This window comes from Falco cherrug, chromosome 20 (genome assembly GCF_023634085.1).
Source record: "Falco cherrug isolate bFalChe1 chromosome 20, bFalChe1.pri, whole genome shotgun sequence".
Taxonomy (NCBI): domain Eukaryota; kingdom Metazoa; phylum Chordata; class Aves; order Falconiformes; family Falconidae; genus Falco; species Falco cherrug.
In genome coordinates this window covers 6528263-6550042 of record NC_073716.1, presented here as the reverse complement: position 1 = coordinate 6550042, position 21780 = coordinate 6528263, and the positions used below count along the sequence as shown (strand labels likewise).

General features: G+C 43.2%; 2 protein-coding genes across 3 annotated transcripts in view; one reads left to right on the top strand and one right to left on the bottom strand.

Moving 5' to 3' along the window:
• MYO1D (myosin ID) overlaps positions 1–21780 on the bottom strand; it is a 164554-nt gene that overhangs the window by 39059 nt on the left and 103715 nt on the right. Inside the window, exons 21-22 of one of the 2 annotated variants that reach the window (XM_055697442.1) lie at positions 20586–20740; positions 12212–12976 (exon numbers count right to left, since the gene is read on the bottom strand). In XM_055697442.1, the coding sequence (XP_055553417.1) occupies positions 12949–12976; positions 20586–20740 (183 nt within the window). In that variant the 3' untranslated portion in view covers positions 12212–12948. Of the gene's footprint in view, positions 1–12211; positions 12977–20585; positions 20741–21780 lie in introns of those variants that run through there. The other variant, XM_027816336.2, reaches the window with a different exon arrangement.
• Positions 1–21780, top strand: part of LOC114018041 (endoplasmic reticulum-Golgi intermediate compartment protein 3-like) — a 152072-nt gene that overhangs the window by 52462 nt on the left and 77830 nt on the right. The window lies entirely within an intron of this gene.

Sequence of the window (21780 nt, the reverse complement as noted above, 5' to 3'; positions counted from 1 at the left end):
TGACAGGTAGACAGCTTTATATCTCATTTACCAAGTCTTTAAAAAAAAACCCCCACCACAGCAAACCCAAAAACTGGGTCAGTGTTGGCTACCCTGCCATTTCACACTCTATATTTAGCTGTAACTACTAGCATACAACAAAGTGAATTCATTGCTATTAGCTGTCAAGATGTGTGATCATAAATGACATGCGACTGGCATGAACAGTCTACCCTACATGACAAATCCAGAGTCACAGAGAGTTTACAAACATGGAGCCATCAGCACTAACCTTCTCTGTGTTTGGATAACATTCATTAATTTTGCTGGTTTTCTCAACATAAATATGAACAAACCACACCAGTAATGCCGTGGGCAAGACAAACAGTTTAAATGTGAGTTCACCAGCAGAACTCCCTAACTTACAGGTGCACCTATGAACTGTCAGGAGCACACGCAGCCACACTTACAGCTACCTGGCTCTGAAGATGGAATATTGGGAAGCTGGCAAAAGCACCTGGCATTTTAACATCTTTAAAGCCACCCATTTCCAACCACTTATTAGCTCCATCCCCAGTCCTCCCTCTAGCACACGTTGGCACGGTACAGGATTGCACATCGGCAAGGCTGAGCTAAGAGCAGCAAGGTTGTTAGGAGACGGCTTGCCTGGTGGTTGTAACGTGCTCGCGGCCAGGTGGAAGGATGAGTAGCAGCTCAGGCCTGGCAGTCACAGCTAGAAGAGACAGTAACAGAGTTTTGGGTGTAACCTCAAGGTCATTAACCATACCAAGTATCTCAAACTTCATAAATACAAAAGCACTTCCATTTTATTTACAGCAAATATGTGGCAACAGCCTAGACAGGAATAAGAGTGATGACCCTGCCTTGTTCACCTCAGTCTGCATCAAGGCTTCTCACACCTTGCACCCCACCACCACTCGTAGGCAGTGATACCAGCAGCTCCTGGCCCTGTCTTAGACTGGGCACAGCCACAGAAAACACACGCCTCTCCCTTTTCCTCTTGCATGTCCCACGGCTCCCTAAACCAGCATTTAAACAAGTCCTGCCACTCTCCATGTGTACAGACCAGGGCTCCCGATGCCTTGTGCTCTTCGGTCTCCACCTCACCCAACACTGCCGGCACTCCAGAGAGGCAGATTTTCCTGCCGAGCTGCCACTGCCAGCAGCAGCTTCATATGCATGCAACAAAAATAAAGTTGAAGCCCCCAGTACAGAGAGGAGTCATCAGCACTAATCACTTGCTGCATAATTACGCAGCTGCTCAACCTCCAGCTGCAGTAGGTATCTTCACACCAGTGGGAGATCCTTGTTACTCACTGTCAGGCATGATGTGACATCTCCCCAACATCTACTCTTTGCAAATGCCTACATGAGTAGAGCGTGGAGCTAAGCTGGGCACTTCAGTCCCACTTTAGCCCCACTGAGGTTTCAGAACTGGACTTGCCTAAGCTTGCTTTAGAGCATACTCCCTCCAAGCTGTCTTTTCTGCCCCGTTCCGAGCTTATCCACACGTGTCCTGTTCCTCTGTCTTGTCATTCATGGTTTCTCTTGGCCAATTTGCAAGATACAGTACCAGTGGAACTGTAGGAGAGGCACAAGAGGACTATTAACATTCAAAAGTCTTCATGTAACTCCTTATTATAAAGCAAATTAATTCCAGTCTGAGCCAGACTCAACACAGACCAGCAGCTGGGCAAACGTGTATGTCTCCACACTGCAAGCATAGAACTTAAGCAAATACAAGTAGCTGATGAAGGCTTTGGGGAATGACATCCCTGCCCCGCTTGCCCCAAAGCAGTATCAGTTAAAACTGTGGAGACATCTTCTGTGCAGATTTGAAGATGGATGGTGGAATGAAGCCCTAACACAGGCTTGTAGTGCCATTTTAGAGACCCTGGGCTACATCCTGTTGCTTCCAGCTGCCGCCACAGAAAGGCATGAGTCCCCTGTAGAATCTGTGTCCCACCTACCAGCCCCATGCAGATTCCTTACATACCATAAGGGATTTAAAAACTGCATTGAACACCTCTCCTTAGGTGAATTAATTCTACTCTCGTCTACTAGTTCAGTCTACTTCAGAACTCCACTTCATGTGGAGACACGACAGCATGTGCCTGTGGTGGGGATGCACCTTACGTTGACTAACCCTGGAAAACAGAAGATCCTCTCCCACATCGCCCTCCAAATAACACACTCAGCAAGGCAAAACAGAACATGCCCTGCTGTTGAGGTGACAAATCTATGATTAAGCATTTTACTCACCCATTTTACCTTCTTCGAAAGTTCCTGGGAGGAACTGTCACTGCTTGGATACCAAGCCCTCCAGAGCCTGTGTGTCCACTAACATGTAGCTGGAAAGTTTGCAGCAGCCTAGGGTTACTGGGTTCAGGCACCAAAATACCTTTCCTTTCCCCTTTTCTACATTATAAAAAAAAAAAAAAAAAAAAAAAAGGATCCATTCAGCAGATGCTGCCATGTCCTGCACATGGCTGGAGAGCACCACAAAAGAATCTTTTACGCTACCATTAAAACCATCAAGCGAGATGCTCTATGAGTGAAGTAATGATTACAGCCTGCTTTCCTAAAAAATAAATACAAAACCCCAACAAAACATGCCTCACACTCCTTACACCACTGCCTTGTCCCTCAGCACCCTCCCTATACATCCTGCTTTGCATTTCCATGCTGTGATGCTTCTTTTTCTTGGTGTGCTGATGAAGCAACAAGGCAGCAACTCCCCACCGGGATGGAGGAAGGCTGAATACCCCCGCCTTTGGCTGCACAGAGATTTTAGAGCTTGTCTCTTTAATCAGAAAGAGCGATTTTCACAAAACTTACAATGATCTTTGCTACCTCTCTCCCTCACTGTCAAATCTGAGGATACAGCAGCCACATAAAGCCATGTTTCCCTGGGAAACGAAGCTAAAAATAGCCAGGCTGGCTGGCTGGGGAGACTGGTCCAGAGTTTTTGAAATTGCAGTCAGGAGAAGATAGCGCTGGGGGTTAAGTAGCTGCATTTCCAACCCTGAATCCTAAAGACCCCAGTGTAAAACACTGCTGTCGTGTGTCTAACAGGCAGTCACCGGTTGTGGTGAAGCTCAGCCTTCCCAGGCAGCAGCCTCCTTGCAGACACACAGCAGTACGTGAGCTCTGAACTGCAAACCCAAGCTGGGGGACGTAGCCTGGTTTGAAACCATCTCCAGCCTGGGCTCAGCTTCCAGCATGTGCACAGGACAGCAGAGATGGATCTAAGCACAAGCTGGTGCCACTCAGCGGTGGGGAGCACAGCCTTGTTGCGGGTACCCATCCCCCAGGTGTGGAGGTGCTGTCAGCTGAGGTCCTGCAGGATCCGTAACTCTCCTCCCATCGGCAGCTCCACACAGAAACAAGCAAAAGAATGAACTCGTGCTCCAGGGGATCAGGTGGACCAAGTGGGTAGAAGAGGACAGACAAGAGCTTCATTTTATTGCTTTTGGCTGTTCTCTACCTGTACATCAATGCAAATTCTTACGCTGTCGAAGCAGTCCACGGAAACGCAAATATAACACATTTCTGTGAGAAGGAACAGTCCCCCCGAGGCCTGCCTGCAAATCAGTAATTTCTGGAAGGAAGCTCATTTGGTGAGCAGTCCCAGAGGCGCAGCATAAGGACAAAGCCATCTCTATAAACCTGCCCCCAGCCTCATGAGACTGCCTAGCAGGTATCAGGACAGGGTGATGGAGTAGGAAGAACACTTTCCCCTTCTCCAATATCAGCTCATCTTCTGAGTTCACACAAGGAAAAGCAAGAAGAGGAAAAAAAAAAATCTTTTGTGCTTTTAATTCAGAATCTAATTACTTTGTATAAATTAGTTAGCTGGCTTCCACCTAAGATTTAACATGTAATAGCCTATGAATCATGTCTCTGTTACAGGATATATTGTGCCATTTATATGTAAAAATGCTTTATGCAAGGCACCCTGTGGACTAGGGATATTAATTTATACTACGAGCTCTGGAAGATTAAGTGAAATTAAAGAAGATAAGGAGATAAGACAGTACTGCTGATCAATGCTTCTTAACAAGGAACATGCTCTTTGTGCATTCTAAGGTGAAAGTGGCCATCAGAGTCTGCACAGCCGTAAGGTCGGTTGGTACATATGAAGATGGTATACATTAAAACCCCAATGGCTGTAACAAAGACTCTCCGGTCAATAACATTGGAGTTGTTTCCTTCTGCCCCCTTTGCTGGCCGCTTGCTCTGTTTAATACTCTGTTTAATCTGCCCAGATTAACTCCTGTGGACACAGACCCAGGCACACTATATTCCTCACTGTAATCTCAATTGTCTTCCTTCCAGTGAGTCACATCTTGTGGCAAGAACTTTTCTGGCAGCTCTTCCGGTTAATTCCTATTTATTTCCTGCCGGTTTGTGAGCGCCACAGCGGAAGAGGGGTGAGGACTATCAATGCTGTGCTCTCTGTGCCTGAGAACAGGCACATGCACCCCAATTTCCCTATGAGCCAGTGGCACCCACTCCAAAGGCTTCTAACTCACTTTTTATAAAGAGTAGTCATCACGCATGAGTTATTCCACCCAGAGGACAGGGCATGACAGCCATGGGCCGCAGCTGACTAAGGAGTCACACCAGGAGATGAGGTTCCTCCTCCTGAATCAGCAGTCTGCAACTCCGACAGCAGGAAACTGTTTCTGTGTTTATGCTCCATCCTGACCAGCTCCTCCTCACTACTTGAAAGAGAACAAAACATTACTTACAGTCTAATTTTAAGCTAGTGCCCTGGAGCCAGAAACTGAATTAAACTTCCATAGTACCGAGTGGTTTTACCAGTACAGTGGAGGTAATTACCTCTTCTCCCCTCATCTCCATTATTACTGTCACCTCCTGAAGGGACAACACAGGAGCAATGTCCTACCCTACGCATGCAGCACACAGCAGTAACCCGGAACTGTCTGGGAGAAGATGGTAAATGCTCCCTTAGCTTCTCACACACTCCAGGCCAGCACATGAAAATGACCCCAAATGTAAAAGTGTTTGGTGAGAAAACAAGAATTATTTGGACTGCAAGAAGCTGATTTTTTTATATATGTCTAAAGACAACAGGGCTTAGCTCCAGTAGCACAGTTACTGGGTGCCAAGGAACCAGAAGCCACCCAATGTTAATTATTTGTTTTATGTTGTGTTTTTATACATCTGCTTATAAATTCTGTTTCAATGCGAGGTAAGAGAATTTAGAGTGGCATGAAAACATGGCATGCTTTATGTGACTGAACTTATAAAACCAGAAGGTTTCTTGAGTCACTAGAAATGAACACTTCAGGTGTGATCCCTTACACACAGGTTTCAGTGGATGTCTACATCACCCTGTTGACATTGTTTGTAAAAGCAGGATCAATTTATCTGTACTGTGTACACATTCAATCACGAGCATCCAGAATAGACAGTTTAATCACAGTATCCACAGACGAATGTGTGTGCCGGTGTAACTACATCCTTTCTAACAGCACTGGTCCGGTGCATGGCTGAGCAAGTAGGAACACCCAAGCCTTCCTCTAAATGAATTTGTAAAGAGGAAAACCAGGAAGAGAAAAACTTGAGAGGTGCAATATGCACAATGCTGATGACTTTCTACTCTGGACTGCAATCCCATTTACAATAACCCTACAAAAATATACCAGAGTAGGTATAAAGCATTTAATAATCATCTCTGTTGGATCATTGTCACCAGGAAAAAAAAAAAAAAAAAAAGATGCTCAGCACAGGCCTTTGACAATACAGCTCAGACTCTCCAGGATACAGCTAGAAGCCTAATTTTCCTCAAAAAAAACCCCAAAACAAAACAAAACACCAAAAACAAAACCAAAAAAGATTAAGGCATCCTGTGATTTAATGGCACTTCTTCAAACAGCAGCACTGCTTGCAATCAGAACACAAAGGCTTCTGAGCAGGGAGACCGAAAACAGAAATAATACATCACAAGTGGAGAGAAGAAAAAAAAAAAGTCTAAATGATGCAATAAAAAAATAAAACATGTCTTTTCAGAAACTACCACTAAACAAATGAGGGGCCACATTTTGCATCCATTATCATTCTGCTAGCAATTCCTTGGAGACTGCAAGCCAGCCAGCATTTTAGCACACACACTAAATGAGGATGAGGAAAGAGGATTTTAAGTAGGTCACCAGTAAATATGATCATGATGGGTCTTTTTTTTTCTTGTTGTTTTAGTTTGCTATCAGTCACTGGAGTCCTTATTTGAGAGAAATGCTGGAGAAGAAAAGAATTCACACAACAGCAACAAGGTAGGTGGCATTTCCAGAGGGAAATGTGTGTTACCTTTCTGAAACCAGGCTTGTACCTCTGACACGGGCAAGTCTTCAGAGATGAGCTCACTCACAGAGCAGCATGTGCATCACTGCCACCGCTCGCCTAGCAGAGCTGCTACCTGATCTCCGAGCATGGAACTGGGCATGGAGAGGCAGCTGCTGCTATAAGGGCTATAGGGAAATATAGACTGCGATTTAATGCCAAGGGGGTTTATAATGGAATCAGAGCATTATCCTCTTTCTTTTCTGATTTCTTTTCCCACCTCTCAGGTTTGCTGTGCTCAGGAAATGAATCTCAAAGCACTTCCTCCCTGCGCCAGTCCTCTCCATGCCCAGTTCTACAGTGTGATCTGGGGGGAAAAAGAACGGAAAAAAAAGTGAGAATTGGGAAGAAAATCAAATCACCCCTTTATTCCACGAGCTCTGGGGAGCACTGTGTGTTTGTACAGACGGGACAGAGGAGAGATGTGAGAAGGAGAGGGCAGTTGTCCATGCAGTAGCTGCCTCCTCTCATCCGAGCCGCGCTGGGAAGCCAAGGCTCGCAGGGCAAACGGAGGGATGTGCCAAGGCCAGAAGAAGAGCTTCACCATGTGGATAGAAGCCCAAACTGCAGCGGTCACTCAAACCCCAAAAGGAGGACAACCCATCAAGCCAAGCCGCATCATCTGCCATTTTCTGACTCTTCACTGCAGAGTGGTCCACAGTGCTCTCGCACTGAAGTCCAAGTGCGGCACACGCTGGATCCAAGACGCTGCCATGTTTGGCACAGGATCCCACTGGCTCCAAAGCAAGACCACCACCGCAAGCTGCTCAGGTCCTGTGTTTGTGTGGCTGCTTCCCCTCCAGCATACGAACACGGCGCTCTGCCAGCCCGTACAGGTCGACTGGCACCAACATGGTTCATCTGGAGACAGCCTCAAGAAGGGAGAAAAGGGGAAAATAAAGGGGCAAAAGGATATTACCAAATATTTAACAAAACCTGGATTGTGGTTGCATGAGCAGGAAGGTGGGGACCAGGCTTGGTTTCATTGTCAGATGCGCAGGAGTAATGATATTGCAATGCTATTTCAAACCCACGTTTCTATCTCCTGTCCAATCCTGCCTTTTAAAAAACTAGCACACTGTTTCTAAACTGTGGCTGCTGAGTAGTCAGAGCAGGCAGCGTGCTGGTTTTCTCAGGGTCCTCAGGGATATAAGCAGAGATAGATGTTTTAGAAAATGATGCTCCTAGAAAATTCCAGCATTTCAGGAGTTTTCTGTTTCTGAAGTAATATCTGGCTGTTCACCATGCCTGGTGTGTACTTGGAGCTCCTTCTACTGCAACTTTCCCCATTAGCTGGGGGAAAAAAAAAGGCCAATGAAAACAGACAAGCTCATACACCTTTGAGGTAGAGTGCAACGTCAGATGTGATCTGAAGGTGGAAGGAGCAGGTGCTGTTTGGGCTTTTCTAATTTGGTTTTGTATCACCTGGACTGCATTTACTGCTCTGCTCAGTGCTGCAGCTCCCAAATGAAATCCTTGAAGGAAACGAACCGTAATGAAAGAGCAGAAGCTACCCCCTCCCCACCCGCTCAAGCCACAGACTGCGGGGAGCCAAGGGGCTCTGCAAACCAAGCTTCTCCCCTTGCCTACATGGGTAACAAACCCAGCACATGAAGCACTTTTTGTGAACTATTTAGCAAACCAGCGAGCGTCACACGAAAAAAATGGTTCATTGTTTTTCTCTTGGCAATAGCTGTCAGCTGAACACCACAGAGATGCTGAAGGCTTCCCTAATTGCTGGCACTCCCACGTGAACTCCCAGGAAAAACCAGGTTGCTCTACCGTGCCTGAAGGACACCATGGAGTTGCCTCAGAGCTGCTGCAGAGCCAGCTACAGTGCGATCAGGTTCGAGCTGGGTGGCAAGGTAAACACCAGAGCCACTGACTGAAGCATTAAATAGAAGGATTGTCATGGCAGATCCTCCTTGCCACAGTTCAAACACCACTGTTCAGGTTTGACCTCATTTACAGCCTCCAAAGAAATGCAGCAGTTGCGCTGAGAGTCATTTGCTGTCTCTCCACACACACACACATCTCCAAGCCCTAGAAGTTCTGCCTCAAAAAACCCAGGGTTTTAAGGCAAATCAGCATGTCAAACTGATCATTTCCAGGCTTTACAGCTCTAAATATGACCTGCCCCATTAGCCTGGTACCAGCAGCACTTTTTGAGGCCAGATTCTTTAAGGTGACATTTTCTAATGTGGAAATTTTTGTATTTTTTTTTAAAGCATCTCGAAGTGATAACACAGCTCATAGCATCAGGCACAACACAGTTCCCATCAGCGTTACCCTTTGGAGCCTGTGATACACAAAGGCACAAGCCAGCCACCAGATCTGCAAGGGAGAGAATTCTGAACTCCAGCTGGCTCCATCGAATGGAGATTTATCCCGGACACACGAAGTCTTTGGGATGCTGCATACTCTGAAGATGCAAATCAAACTGTACACATTTATACACAGCACACACATGGCTTTACTGCAAGTTGACGGAGAGCAGTAGGAAGTTGTGGTAATGCCCACTGGTGAAGGAGCAACCCTGGAAGCAGTCCAAAATCTCACACCACGCTCTGCAGGTGTCAAAAGCAGCACCTCAAAAAGAAAGGAATACTGCTTTCTAAGACATAAAACTGGAAGGGATTTTGCTCAGAGCCTGTCCTTAGCAGTGCTGTAATACAGAACCTCTGTTTTACTGAGGGAGAAGGCAGCTGGGGCGTGATCTGATCTTGTCCCCAGACACACCTGATGCTGGGGATACCTGGAAATTGTCCATCATAGCACAGCAGTTGCAATCCACACCCCAACAGCAGGTTACAAACCACCCCTGGGTTACCTCTGGCAGAGTAGGTCGTGCGACACAAGAACCCTTGGAGCCATGCTGAGGGTGAACATGAAGGGACAAGTCACAGAGCTCTGGCCATTGGTCCTTCTGTGCGCCAGGCTAGACACACCAGCAGAGTTTGCTGTACTGGAGGCTCCAGCCCAAGTGCTTGGTAAGAAATGTAAGTCGGGGAATCCACACCAGCAGTCATCCTTTTTTTTTTTTTTCCCCCCCCTTACTTAATTTAGCATTAAAACATCTTATTTGGATAATAAATTATTACACGTAACTACTGAGCTATGGGCAGGAGTGAACAGTTTCAGCCTGACTTTATGAACAAAATAGATTTACAGGGAAATTTGCCTCGGATCATTCTCAACGCATTTGTTTTGAAAAAAGGGGGAAAAAGCACTGTTTAAGCAATAGCAAATCAAAACTGATTTAGGGATCTGAAGGACTGAAATGAAGCCAACACATTAAAACTAACCACAAAAATTATCATAACTACACTTATGCAAATCTTTTTCATATTACATAAAAAACCTCAACACAGCTTTATTTAGGATTTTGGCACGCTAAAGAGGAAAGAGGACAACCATGGACAAAATATGTGAGCACTTACTTCACTCAGATATTTGGGTAAGAAACACAGCAGCAAAATTACAAGCTGGCGAAGAAGAATTTATAAGGAGAATACACCAGGCTCAATATATTAAGGAGATATACTTCAGTTTTATAACACGAACTTGATTCTGCAGACTGTCTTTTCTTTTTCCAGCCTACTTTTTAGCATGAGCTTTAAAACTTCAGCTCAGTCATTAAGTTCTGGATCTGTTACAAAAAGACAAAATAAAAGCTATAAAGACTGTAAAGAAATAAAAGGCTTGGGTTGGTTTGTTTTTCAAAGCCAGTTTAGTACAGCCACATTTAAATACTAATTTATTTGACCTTGGCTTCAGAAGGCATTGTTGGGACCCAATACTTTTACCAAGTATTTAGTCCATATTTAAAAATTAAGTTCCCTAAACATTTCCAAAAATGTCAAGCACCAAGCTAGGGGTCTTTACCACATCCAAATTTTATCAAATAGATGCTCCACACCTTCCAGAAAACAAAACAAAACAAAACAAAAACCTATCCTCTAAGCATAGAATTTCAGTTATGTGCCAAAGTAACTAATTACTTTTGAAAGAGCAGTCACAGAAACATGAAGTGCCTTTTTGAGAACAATTCAAATATCGAGCTCACAAGATGAAATGAACTGGGTAAGAGATAAAAGGAAGGAAAGCAAGCTTAAAAGAGAAATTTTTGGCTCTGCTGAAGATGCTGTAAAGGAGAAAACCAGAAGGGAAGTTTTGTTAATGTGTACTTTTATGATTCTTTGTTTTATGTAAGAATGTAAAAAGTAGCAGAAGTATTTCTGATGAGGCTTATCAAAGATCCAAAGGCTTCAAGAGCAAAATGCATCTTTTCCCCCGTTGCTTCAAATATAAGGGATATCCAGTGAGTCTATTTATTCTATTAAATTTTCACCTCTCTAAAAACATTAAAGCCTTGAAAATAATTGTTGTCCTCATCTTTACAAAAACATCTGTTTGATATTTAGCAGCTGTCTCCAAAACGGAAGGTATGTCATTAAAAGGCAATGGCGTTCATAAGCTTGGACCTGGCCAACAGAGCTGATGAACGGCCAGTAAGCACCTTTAATCAGAAATAATAAGACTCAAGGTAGGAAAACCACCCTGTGAGTGACTCACTATAAACAAACAGGGACTGCATCAACTTAAGCTAATATTTAAGCACCACTTACGAGACATTTTTAGTCTACAAAGGTTTGTAAACAGTAGCTCCTGGGCACTGACAATCCCAACCGGCGCTGTCGGCAGCAGCACCCCACGTTACAGGGAAGGAGAGCTGACAGTCAGTGGCAAAGCAGGCACTAAATACACCAGAATTTGCACAAGTTGTGTGTTGACATCAAAAAATATCTCTGCATCAGTTTTGAGTCCAAACCCACATCTTTTTTTAAAAAAAGTGAAGTAAAACATACTGGTGTAGTGATGGCAGACCACAGACTACCAGGGGACCATAAAAGATTACTTCTCTCTAGTAGCTTGTTTTCCAGTGTAACATCCCTTCACTTAAGCACATGAGGCAGATGGTATGAATTACAATCCCCTCCCCAAATAAAACAAAAATATAGAAGTTTTATATGCCTGAGATTTGCAAAGCAGGGAGGTTCCCAGCATACAGACCAGCGGATGCCAGGACAGATGCTTGGGGCAGATGGGTCCTTTGACAGCTTGATAATACTGACTTGCTAGTGAAACTAAGCCCTGGTAAGGCCAGCCAACATGGGGCCATCTGTTTACTGGAGAGGAAAGGCTCTTGGAACAGCAGGCAGCCAATGCTTTGGTTGAGAATTAAACCAACAGCAAGATCATCAGTATTTACAACCTTTACTTGTGCAACCACATACGTACAGCTGGCAGTGTAACTCCGCCACGTCAGACTGCTCCTGCAGCACCGCGCTCAGTTTCTATATGCGGCTTGGGATTTCTGTACTGCGGTTTGTACCACCGAAGATTCTTTAGAAGACACTTTCTGCTTATGTCAGTTTGTTAACAGCTGGCAAGGTGATGCCTCATGTCAAACTTTCACAGTCTTGAATGAATGCCAAGAGCTGTAGTTCAGGACTGAAAATAATAATATGCTCAGAAAGGTGTCATAATGAATATACTGAACGTAGCTGAGAGCCCATAAGAAACATTTTTTGTAAGATGAAACACTCCCGTTCACCTACTCCCACAATACCTTCTCTGGAGAAAATCCACAGCACGCAGCATCAAAAGGGATGCTTGAGAGGGGAGGCTGCTGTGGCCGCTGCAGAATGTAGAAACTTCAGACCACTGCGCCAGAACAACTACTCAGGTGTGATTTCCTTAATTGTTTTTATATTCTGATCATAAATTTGTCAAGGGCAGGAAAGAGCTGGACAGAGCTTCATAAAAGGGCACAGAAAATGTTAAGTGCTCTAAAATATTAAAATGTTCATACTTTGAAGTATGATGCTTCTATAACACCTAGAGAGGAGGAGGAGGAGGAGTTTGAATTTTCTATTCTAGGACACTGCAAAACACATATCACAGCTTCTGACAATCTCAATGCTATATTTTCCCCCCCAGACCACAAATAATCCTTCAAGTTTCACACTGCTGCTACAGATTGTCCAAGAACAGAAAGGATTCACCTGTGTTAGCCCACTATATCCACTAGCTGGAGACAGGGAATGACCTGGGCAACTCAAATAACACTCTGCAAAAGGCTAAGACAAAACATCGTGTGTCAGTAATACATCACACTGGTGTGGTGGGCTGGAGAGGACCTTCGGGTCACCAGAGAGCTATTTTCATAGCAATTAAGAGTTACTGCAGAAACCTGATTCTAAATTTTCAAAGTAATCGATGATTTTTTAAGTGCCCTGAATAAGACTTCCCGAATATAAAACAATTGCAGAAAACACCAAGCAACCCATCAGAAAAGTCAATCTCCTTCAAAGCACATCAAGCTCCAGTAACTTTTTATTTTTACCAAGATCTCTGTCCGATGAGGACCCTGAGCATTTGCATGGAGCTTTAGCACCTAGGTGCTGCTTACAGGATGGAAAGCATCAAAGTTACACAGAGATGCTGGCATAAAGTAACTTGATTGTGTTTCAGCCTCAGGAGAGTCCTCTTCCCAGTGGATTTTAGACAGAATTCATGCTATCGGTGGTGGTAGGACACAGGCAGGCTAGGGAAGGAAAAACTGATCAATAACCTCTTTGTATTCCAAAGAAGGTCATAAAATACAATAAATTACTACTATTCATGTTACTAGACAAAATAATTGACTTTTAGATGCGGAGGGCAAGTACTCAAATAAAGGACTCATAATTTTGCTGCAAAAATTAAATTCAGCCTCTTGAAAGCCCAAGCCCCTCTCTCACGCTCATTCTATTCTCTATAAATCCAGGACTGTGGGAGACAAGGGGTTTTTCCATGCCAGGAACATATTGAGAAGTGTTACAAAAAGCTACTTTGCCACTGGGATGTGAGATGGGGAAGGCTTCCCTGGCCAGGGAGTTCAGGACCCACTTCAGAGCCAGTAAACAAACACTGCTGCAGCAGCAGCATCGGGAAGATGAGTTTTAAGAAGGAAATGATCCTCTTCCGAGTTCCTGAATGAGTTCCCTTCTAGCAGGACAAGTCTTTGAAAAAACTCAGTTCCATCAACAGCTGAAGAAACATTTTCCAAAATATAAAAGAATTAAAGCGTGTGCTTTGTCAGAGTGCTATAATTCCACATCTTCATGTCCTGGAGTTCCTGAAAGCAACAGACCATTAATCTATGCAATGTATTTTCTGAAGGAAAGCTCTCATTCCTTAACCTGTGGTACAATTGTGAGTTCAGCAAACCTACAGGGGAATTACCAGGAAAGATTATAAAGATCACAAATTAGCCAAAGGTAAATCTTAGCTAAATCCTAGAAAAAAATTTTAAGTCACTAAGACAAGCTAAGAGAGTTAAGCCAATTCTTCTAGTTTATTTATTTTAAAAATGTATTTTGTATAAGGAAGCTTTTTTTCTTTTTGCCACTACCCTTCCGCAGGGTACCTGCTGCTTAAAAGCTGACAGCTAACTGTGCGTTAGGGCTCCCCCCTTAAATGACAGCAGAATTTTACTACAAATTCAGTATGAATTGAAATCCTGTGTAAAAACAAAGCTTAAGCACTGAAAGAAATGTTAGGGAAGAGTCTGATATGAATAAAGTCTGGTCCTTTGTCAGGCTCCAGCCACCGCTAACAATGGTGTCAGCCACTGGCACAGCTGAATCAGAACTAAACACAGGTTAGTTGGCAGTGGTGACAAAGGACAAATCATATTAAATAGCAATTCTGAAGTAGTTTGTTTCCAGCCTGCTTCTCTGAAGCGGCGTTGAACTCCTTTTGATCTCATCTAGCGTACAAGAAATCACCAGCATTGATAGAAACTTCCAGTTAAAGAGTACTCATCACTGGCCCGGCTGCCAGCGCTGCTGACACCCATTGCCAGTTAATGGATAATTTTCATAGTGCTCACAAAGCTTAAGTGACAGATTAATTTGACACCAGCAGTTGTAACACTCTTCCTTTGTGTGGAAGCTTTCTGCCTTATGAGATGGTTATTTCCTTGGAGTAAAGTCGCTTTGTGAGTGGCACACCACCACATTTGTGTTTTCAAATACCAGTTCGGGCTCCTCTTTCTTTCTTTGTCCAAAAAACCCCCAAGACCATGAATTCCCATTGTCTCCTCCAGATTGTTGCTGACTACAGAAGATGCTTCTGTTTTAACTCGCATGTAAATATACTAGTCTCAGCAGTAAATCAAGGTTTCTACAAGAGAAAGGTAAATAGCTTTAAAAGAAAGGAATGATTTTAAACTGATTAAAATCAGTGCAGTTTTGATATGAAAGACCATTTTTATGACAAAACGAAGGGGTTTAACCTCTTGCATGATACCTGGGCCTGAGCTAGAAGCTCTGTGTCTTCATATCAGTGGAAAAAATTCAAATTAAAAAATACTGAATTGATTTTAATCAAACTGGGCTCTCCTACTTAATGATTTGTGTTCCAGACTGTGCTTATAATTGAGTGAGGATTTCTTCCTAAACAAGCAAAATCAAATCATGTTGAATCTCCTTTTTTTTTTTTTTTTTTTTACAGACAGCATCAAAAATGTATAAAATGCTTGTCCTCACTCTTCCACAATTGATTGAAAATGTGTATTTACAGAATGTTTCTTTCCATTTATCTGACAAACATCTCGGCATTCATACTATTAACACAAATCACCCAGTAGGCAGCACTCTGGGAGCTTAACCTTAAGCACCACTATTTCGATAATGGCAAAATTTAAAATCTTTCACTTAAACAGGTTTGCAGGAAGCTTTGTTTACCACAAGATGAACAGTTGCAAAGAGCAAAAAAACAGGAAAAAAAATATCTGTGCGTTCCTCTCTTTTTACGAAATATATTTAATGTCCCCAAATTGCCTGCAATTCTGGCTAGGCTTTGTTCTGACACTTGTTTTATATAGTTGAGGGGGATTAGGAGCATGCCACACTCATCCAAAGTTTTAAGCAGTTCTATTGAAAGCAGAATTTATGGTTGAAGCTTTGAATACCGATTAACCAGTCAGAAGTGCACACTTTTTTTTTCCCCAAGAAAGGCTTTTCTGCGTGCCCTAAAGGGGTCTCCCCTAGCCTAAAGGGGTCTCTCCTAGGCTGAGCATGCCCCAGCCCCAAGCCCAGCTTTGGTCTCTCCTGTGTCCGTACCAAGGGGTGAGTAGCCTCACTCCCACACACACTATGCAACCCCACTTCTCCCCCTTCCAGGCTCCCGGGCTTGCTTAGCCTGTGAACCCTTTGGACCAGAATCTGTTTGTTGATGGTATTTAGCATAATAAAGCTATAATCCCAGATATATCCCCTATGTGCCACTGCACTGCTGATGGCCGGCAAAGAAAGGTGCATTTTGTAAGGACGCATTTCCCCATGCAAATCTGGCTTAATATGGAAGCCTGGGCAAACTGTGCACCTTACACCAAACATGTTCCTATTCCAGTTTGCTTTGAAAGGCTCACGGCACAGATTTTCCCCCAGTTTTTTTACATATATGTATATATAGGTATATACATATACTTTCCCCATCTTTACACATATGTATATATACATATACTTTCCACATGTTTGCACATGTGTATATAAATATATACACATATTTTCTCTAATTTTTACATATGTGCACAGATAAATATATGTATATGCATAAATTTCCCCCAGTTTTTTACATATGTATGTATAGATTCTATGTACACACTCACAATCCTGTATTACACACAGACAATACATGTGCATGTGACAGTAAGCCTAACAACCAAACCCCTCCACTTACACAATCAAATAAATTGCTACCATCTAGGCTAATGTAATGAAATGCACAGATGGAGCAAAATTACAATACTTAATGCATGTAAAAGGGAAAGCTGAGGAACGTAATCTTCCTAAAGACGCCTTATTGCCAAGCCAAAGAGCCCTGTGTGGAATAAGAACAGGATAACAGGCTTTAATGCAGCCTACAGCCCCTCGTACTAGTTTGAGATTCATTTTTATGAATTACTGCTTGGTCAATAGCATAGCAGTGCCAATGCAATGGGCTCTAAGGCATGCCAGTTTAAGAGCCCAGAACTAAGGAAAATTATTCCAGTGCACACTAATGATTAAAATTCGCCGACAGGTCTCACAGTGCAATGGAAAATACAAAATTACCCTTAGGCAAGTGATTTTCTGCTGGAGTTCTGCAGGGATTGCTTTTTACTGCTCTTTTAACTCGCCCTTCCCTTCAGCAATCCTGGAAGAAAACCAGCAACTGCGGCTGCAGACAATACAGGAATTAGGGGAATAGAAAGCATGGAAAAGAGCAGGCCACTGATACACATTGATCTGAACGGCACGGGTAAGTCAGACAGAAAATACCATGTGTGTTTTAACACAGACAAAAAGGTGTGCTGTATAACGGAGCACAGTGCTTGGGGACAAAGGATGGGTCTTGGCCATCTTCAGTGGTGACATCTGAGCTGCCTTTACAGTCCCCAGTGATGACAACACTTGCGTGCTGCAGGGAGGACTGGGTACAGGAGGTGACACACAGTGTGAGAGCCACAAGACAAAGAGTAAAATCAATCAGTGCTTTGGAAACTGGCTACGAGCATGTCTTCTCTGGTGAAGCACGGCTCTGAAGTACATCCACAAAGAGCCCTCAGTATGTTGGACTGGTCAGCTGAGACATCTTCTAGACCCTTAAGGACCATGAAGCATATGGATGTAAAAGATGGAAAGGATAAGTCCTTTCCTGGCTGATAATCCTCCCCTTTTACGTCCTCCAAGAGCTACTCAGGTCCCCTTCTCCTGAGTGCAGGTTCCAGCACTTGAAGGGACACCGGCCACATTCACAACTTCTGAGAGCTGTTTCCCCTGCATTGTGAGCAAGTGCTTTGGCAAACCAACGACGAGAGCCACGTGCTGCCCTAGTCACTTCAGAGCATCTTTTCTTCCTGCGAAGTAGCGTAAGAAGCGTCCCATGATCCAAATTTCATATGCTTGCTCCTACAATGGATGCTCCTACAACACACTTTGCTCCTAGAGGATACTTCCAGCTATTTCATGTGCTCACTCAAACACAGCTCTTCTCATGCGGCAGGCACAAGGGCTCCAGCAGGAGATGCCCATCACTGAGGTCAAGACAGCCACAGCCAGAGAACAGCAAGGAAAACACCCCAGCAAACTCAAGTTCATGTCTGCCTGCAAAATGGTGTGTAGACGTGTCCATGAACTTACTGTGGCCGTTACATCAGCATCTCAGCTGACTTTCCCATAATTTCTATTGGGAATTCAGTAACTTAATAAATTGCATTGTTAACAAAAAATAAAATCTAGCTGCTATATTAGAAGTATGACTCGAACACCTACTAATTCGACTATATTCAATTCACTGTCTTTAGCAGAAGAGTCGTTACTCCAAAACCATATAGCTCATAGAAATGTCGTGTTATTTTACACTACATAAATATAATTTGTGACCACATCCTGCAAGTAGGAAAAATCATACTAGGAATAATTTTAAAAAGATGCTGCTTCAGGTAGATTTTCATGGGTGAAGGGAAAAGATATGAACTCAGGCAATCCGTTCCCAAACATGCAGCCTTTATGCCAAAGAACAGGAAAAGCGTAACTTCCCTAAAAGCAGCTGCCCAAAAATAACAGCATCTAAAGACATTTACCTTGAAACTTTTTCTAAAATGTCTAACCTATTTCTGGCTGAAAATTTCCAAAATTCCCGATGCAAGATGTGTCAGCATTGAAGTTCCCAGTTCAAAGAATTTGGAAAAATAAGAAAACCTGAAACAAATTCTCTGAATTAGAAGGTTTAGGCATCCTCAGCACAGACGACACCACCAGCCTACCCCTCATCCTTCTTACACCCTAACACAGACTGGCATGGAATTTTACACTATCTTATTATACAAGTAGTTAAAGTACCACTACCTACTATGCTACACATCACCGAGGGTGGCTGTGCAACCTTACCCTTTCTAAAACCTCACAACAGGGGGTTCAGGACTGGCATTGAGATGGCTGGAAATTGCTCTGTGTGTTCAGAGAGGACATTAAGTGAAGTTCTCCTGTAACCTAAGGAAGGTGCTCCCCACGTCCCAGGTGGAATGGAGCTCTGAAATCCCATTACAGGGTCACAAGGCAATTGAACTTTTAGGCTCAAGATTTTACTGCTAGATCCACTTTCTTTTCACAGCAACCACCTTCTTACATGCAGGACAGAGAAACCTGACACTTGCCACGAGGCACATGGTGACTTTCAGCTAATCCTGTTTAACAAGGAATTCCCAAAGTGCCTCTCAAGCAAAGGGTCAGCTAATCCCATTCACTGACAGGATTTTTTTTACACTTAGAAAATGGAAAGTGGCTGAAAACAAGAATATTTCCTTTTATCTTGATTTACAGATACTGCTTTGAAGAGGGAAACCATGACATTTAGATACTAGGAAAATTAAATGTGAGACGTTCCTGTACATTACTGTTAAACCAGTAATTTTTATTAGAGGTTGGAGAAAAACAGGCTTTTAGACCACCTCTCCTATTTCACCAGCTGTGCTGAGATCTGTCACTTCAAGCACACACACACAAAATACTGTTTTAAGTGAAGATTAAACAGCATATAAGTGTATTTAACTGCCTTCCTTCTACAGACAGTGATCAGGTAAAAGCTAACTATTTTTAAAGATAAAAATGTCATTGTTAAAATCAGTGTAAGAAATTGAAAGTCAATAGTTTATAACCTTCTATGAAAGGTGCAGTATTTTAGACTGATGGCCACACAACACACTTTCTTAACACGAAGCACATGCCTCACACTGAACTATACTGGATAGGTGACAAAAAGGCTGGGTACTTTGTAGTAACATCCGAGCAAAAGGAACAGCAAACCAGGGCAGTCTGAACACTGAACATACAGGATCTGGAGTGTAACCAACAGTTTCACAGCTCTTTCCAACATTAGAGACTTGTTAAAGCACTGAGAAGCATCAGCTATCTGAAGACAGATGTCACCTGTGTTCAAAGCACACCAGACATGAAAGAACTCCAGGTATTTCACAGGATTCCCAAAATGAAGTGTGTTGCTTTGCAATACCCATGATCTTCCAAGCCTTTAAGAGTAGCTGCCTTTGAAATGAAACTCTATTTAGGTAAAAGCAAAAACAGAGAATGTTTTCTGTTGCTTTCCAGCACTCAGTTTCCCAAAAGAAGTTATGCTGATGCTGAGAATTCATTTCAAATGAATGTGGCACCTGCCTCCAGCAGTACAGGCAGCAGCGAACTTTACACACTAGTGGTGAGAAGTGGCTAAACTGGCACGTTCTTCTTGAATTAAAAAAAAAATAAAAAAAAATGTTACCCAGGGACCTAATGTAACCTAAAACTCACTATCATTGTCCTGCCGCTTGTAGCTCTGTATGAAAATTTACCTGTAAAGACTCCTCTTTATCGGTCATAAATGGAGCATAATATTGTGAATGGCAAAAGCCAACACTGCATGTGATGCTGATCAACATCAGTCCTCAAGAGGATCTGTTCTGGAGGAGCAAGGGAACAACTCCGGACACCTGTTCACTCCACACACCATTTCTTTATAGAGTTACTTTTACGTGACTGCCTGCAACACAGCCACTGCTGTGACGCTTGTCTGGACAGCCCTGAACTTGCTCATCAGTGTAAAGGTGATTACTGCTAGTTCAGCTGTAGCTCCAAGCAGCTCAGTGCAGGATAACCACTTAAGTGTTCAGTCCACCAATAAAACAGCTTTTGCACATTGATTTATGAGACAATTTTCAAGAAACAGAGATGACATTTTGCTGCTCAAGCAATAATTCATCTCTACTGATACTGGGGCTAGGAAGAGCAGTTTGAGAAATGAAGAGCTGTATCTTAATCATATGTGTGAAGAGTTTGACTGTAAGAAGCATCCAGGAGACATTGTGATACACTCAAAATGCATCTTAAGTGATACTTACCCCAAACACCCAAGCTCTAACATACACATACAGGGAAGGCAGAAGGGGAAGCAAAGTGTTGTGATTAAAAAGCATGTCCCAAAAATGCAAGGAAAAAAACATTGCTCTGGTATCCTAGTAATACAGTGAAGTAACGTAGATAAAGCTCAACACTGACGTGAGAACGACATCAGGAGAAGTTTCTGATCTGGCATGCTAAACTGAGTTTTCAGCAAAACCCAACCCCAACACTGACCTCTTGAAGTGACTTGCCAGGACTCCCACCAGCTCCCCAATCCTGCTGTCGTTAGAGGGCTCTTTACTGAAGAGACAGACAATGAGATCCTTGCTGTCTTTTGTGTGGAAGACCACGAGCTGGTCCTTTCCATTGGAGACACTCAATCCTATCAACTGTGAAGAGAAAGCAGGAACATTGTTAGACACGTCGACAAATCTGCTACTCACCAGGCTAGTTCTTTCCAGGACGCCATGCTCGCTCACAACTTCTCCCTCTACCACAGAGCTCAGGGGACAGCAGCGTGCAGGTCCTCCATACTCCTCCTGAAATGACAGGGTGTTGTTTTTAAGTCAACAGTCTCAAAGGGGCAAGGAAATTTTCCTGTCTAGATGGGGTTCACGCTGAGCAACTCCTGACAGAAGCAGCACTGCCCCATGTTGCTGTAGTGCCCTTCTGCATATCCAGTGCCACGAGCCAAAGAGTGCACCAGGTAGATTTCTAACAGCCAACGCTTGCTTTCCCAAAAATCTTGCACTGGATGACACCACACTGCTCAGTTGAAGAGCCACCTGCTTTTTTTTTTTTTTTTTTTCTTTCCTTTCAAAGGAAACTAACAATAATCATGCGACTGCCCAACAGCCATCTTCAAATTCACACATGCAGCACTGGGAACGCAATGAGGCACAGATAATGTAAGAATGAATTTTACTGAAAGCCTAAACATCTTGATGAAGAATACAAGTTGCAAACCCCACAAAGCCGTGATGATTCCAGTATTTTAGCACAGATTAAGATCTTGCTGTTCCAACCAAATAAAAAGGTGGGGGATTCTGGTTTGGGTTGGTTGGGGTGGTTTTTTGGCTGTTAAGTAACTGTGAATTGGCACATTAAAAGCTTTGTCCTCATCATCTCACAAAGCAAAAAGTAGGAAAATTTTAGGAGTGGCAATCTGGGTACACAGGCTGTTCAGATGAGTATTAGAAAAAAGCATAAAGTGAATCTATGCTGTCGAAAGGAAATATAAGGATAGCAAAAGAGTCATCGAGAGGCAACTACATTTAACAAACCAGTGAAAATAAATGAAAAAAAAAAAAAGAGAAAGGCAAAAGAATGATGAGAACAAGGAGAGAATACAGCAGACCTTCTCTGTCCACTAAAGGACTACATGACTCCTTTGAGTCATTCAGAGATTTGCAGAGAGAAGCCACATTCT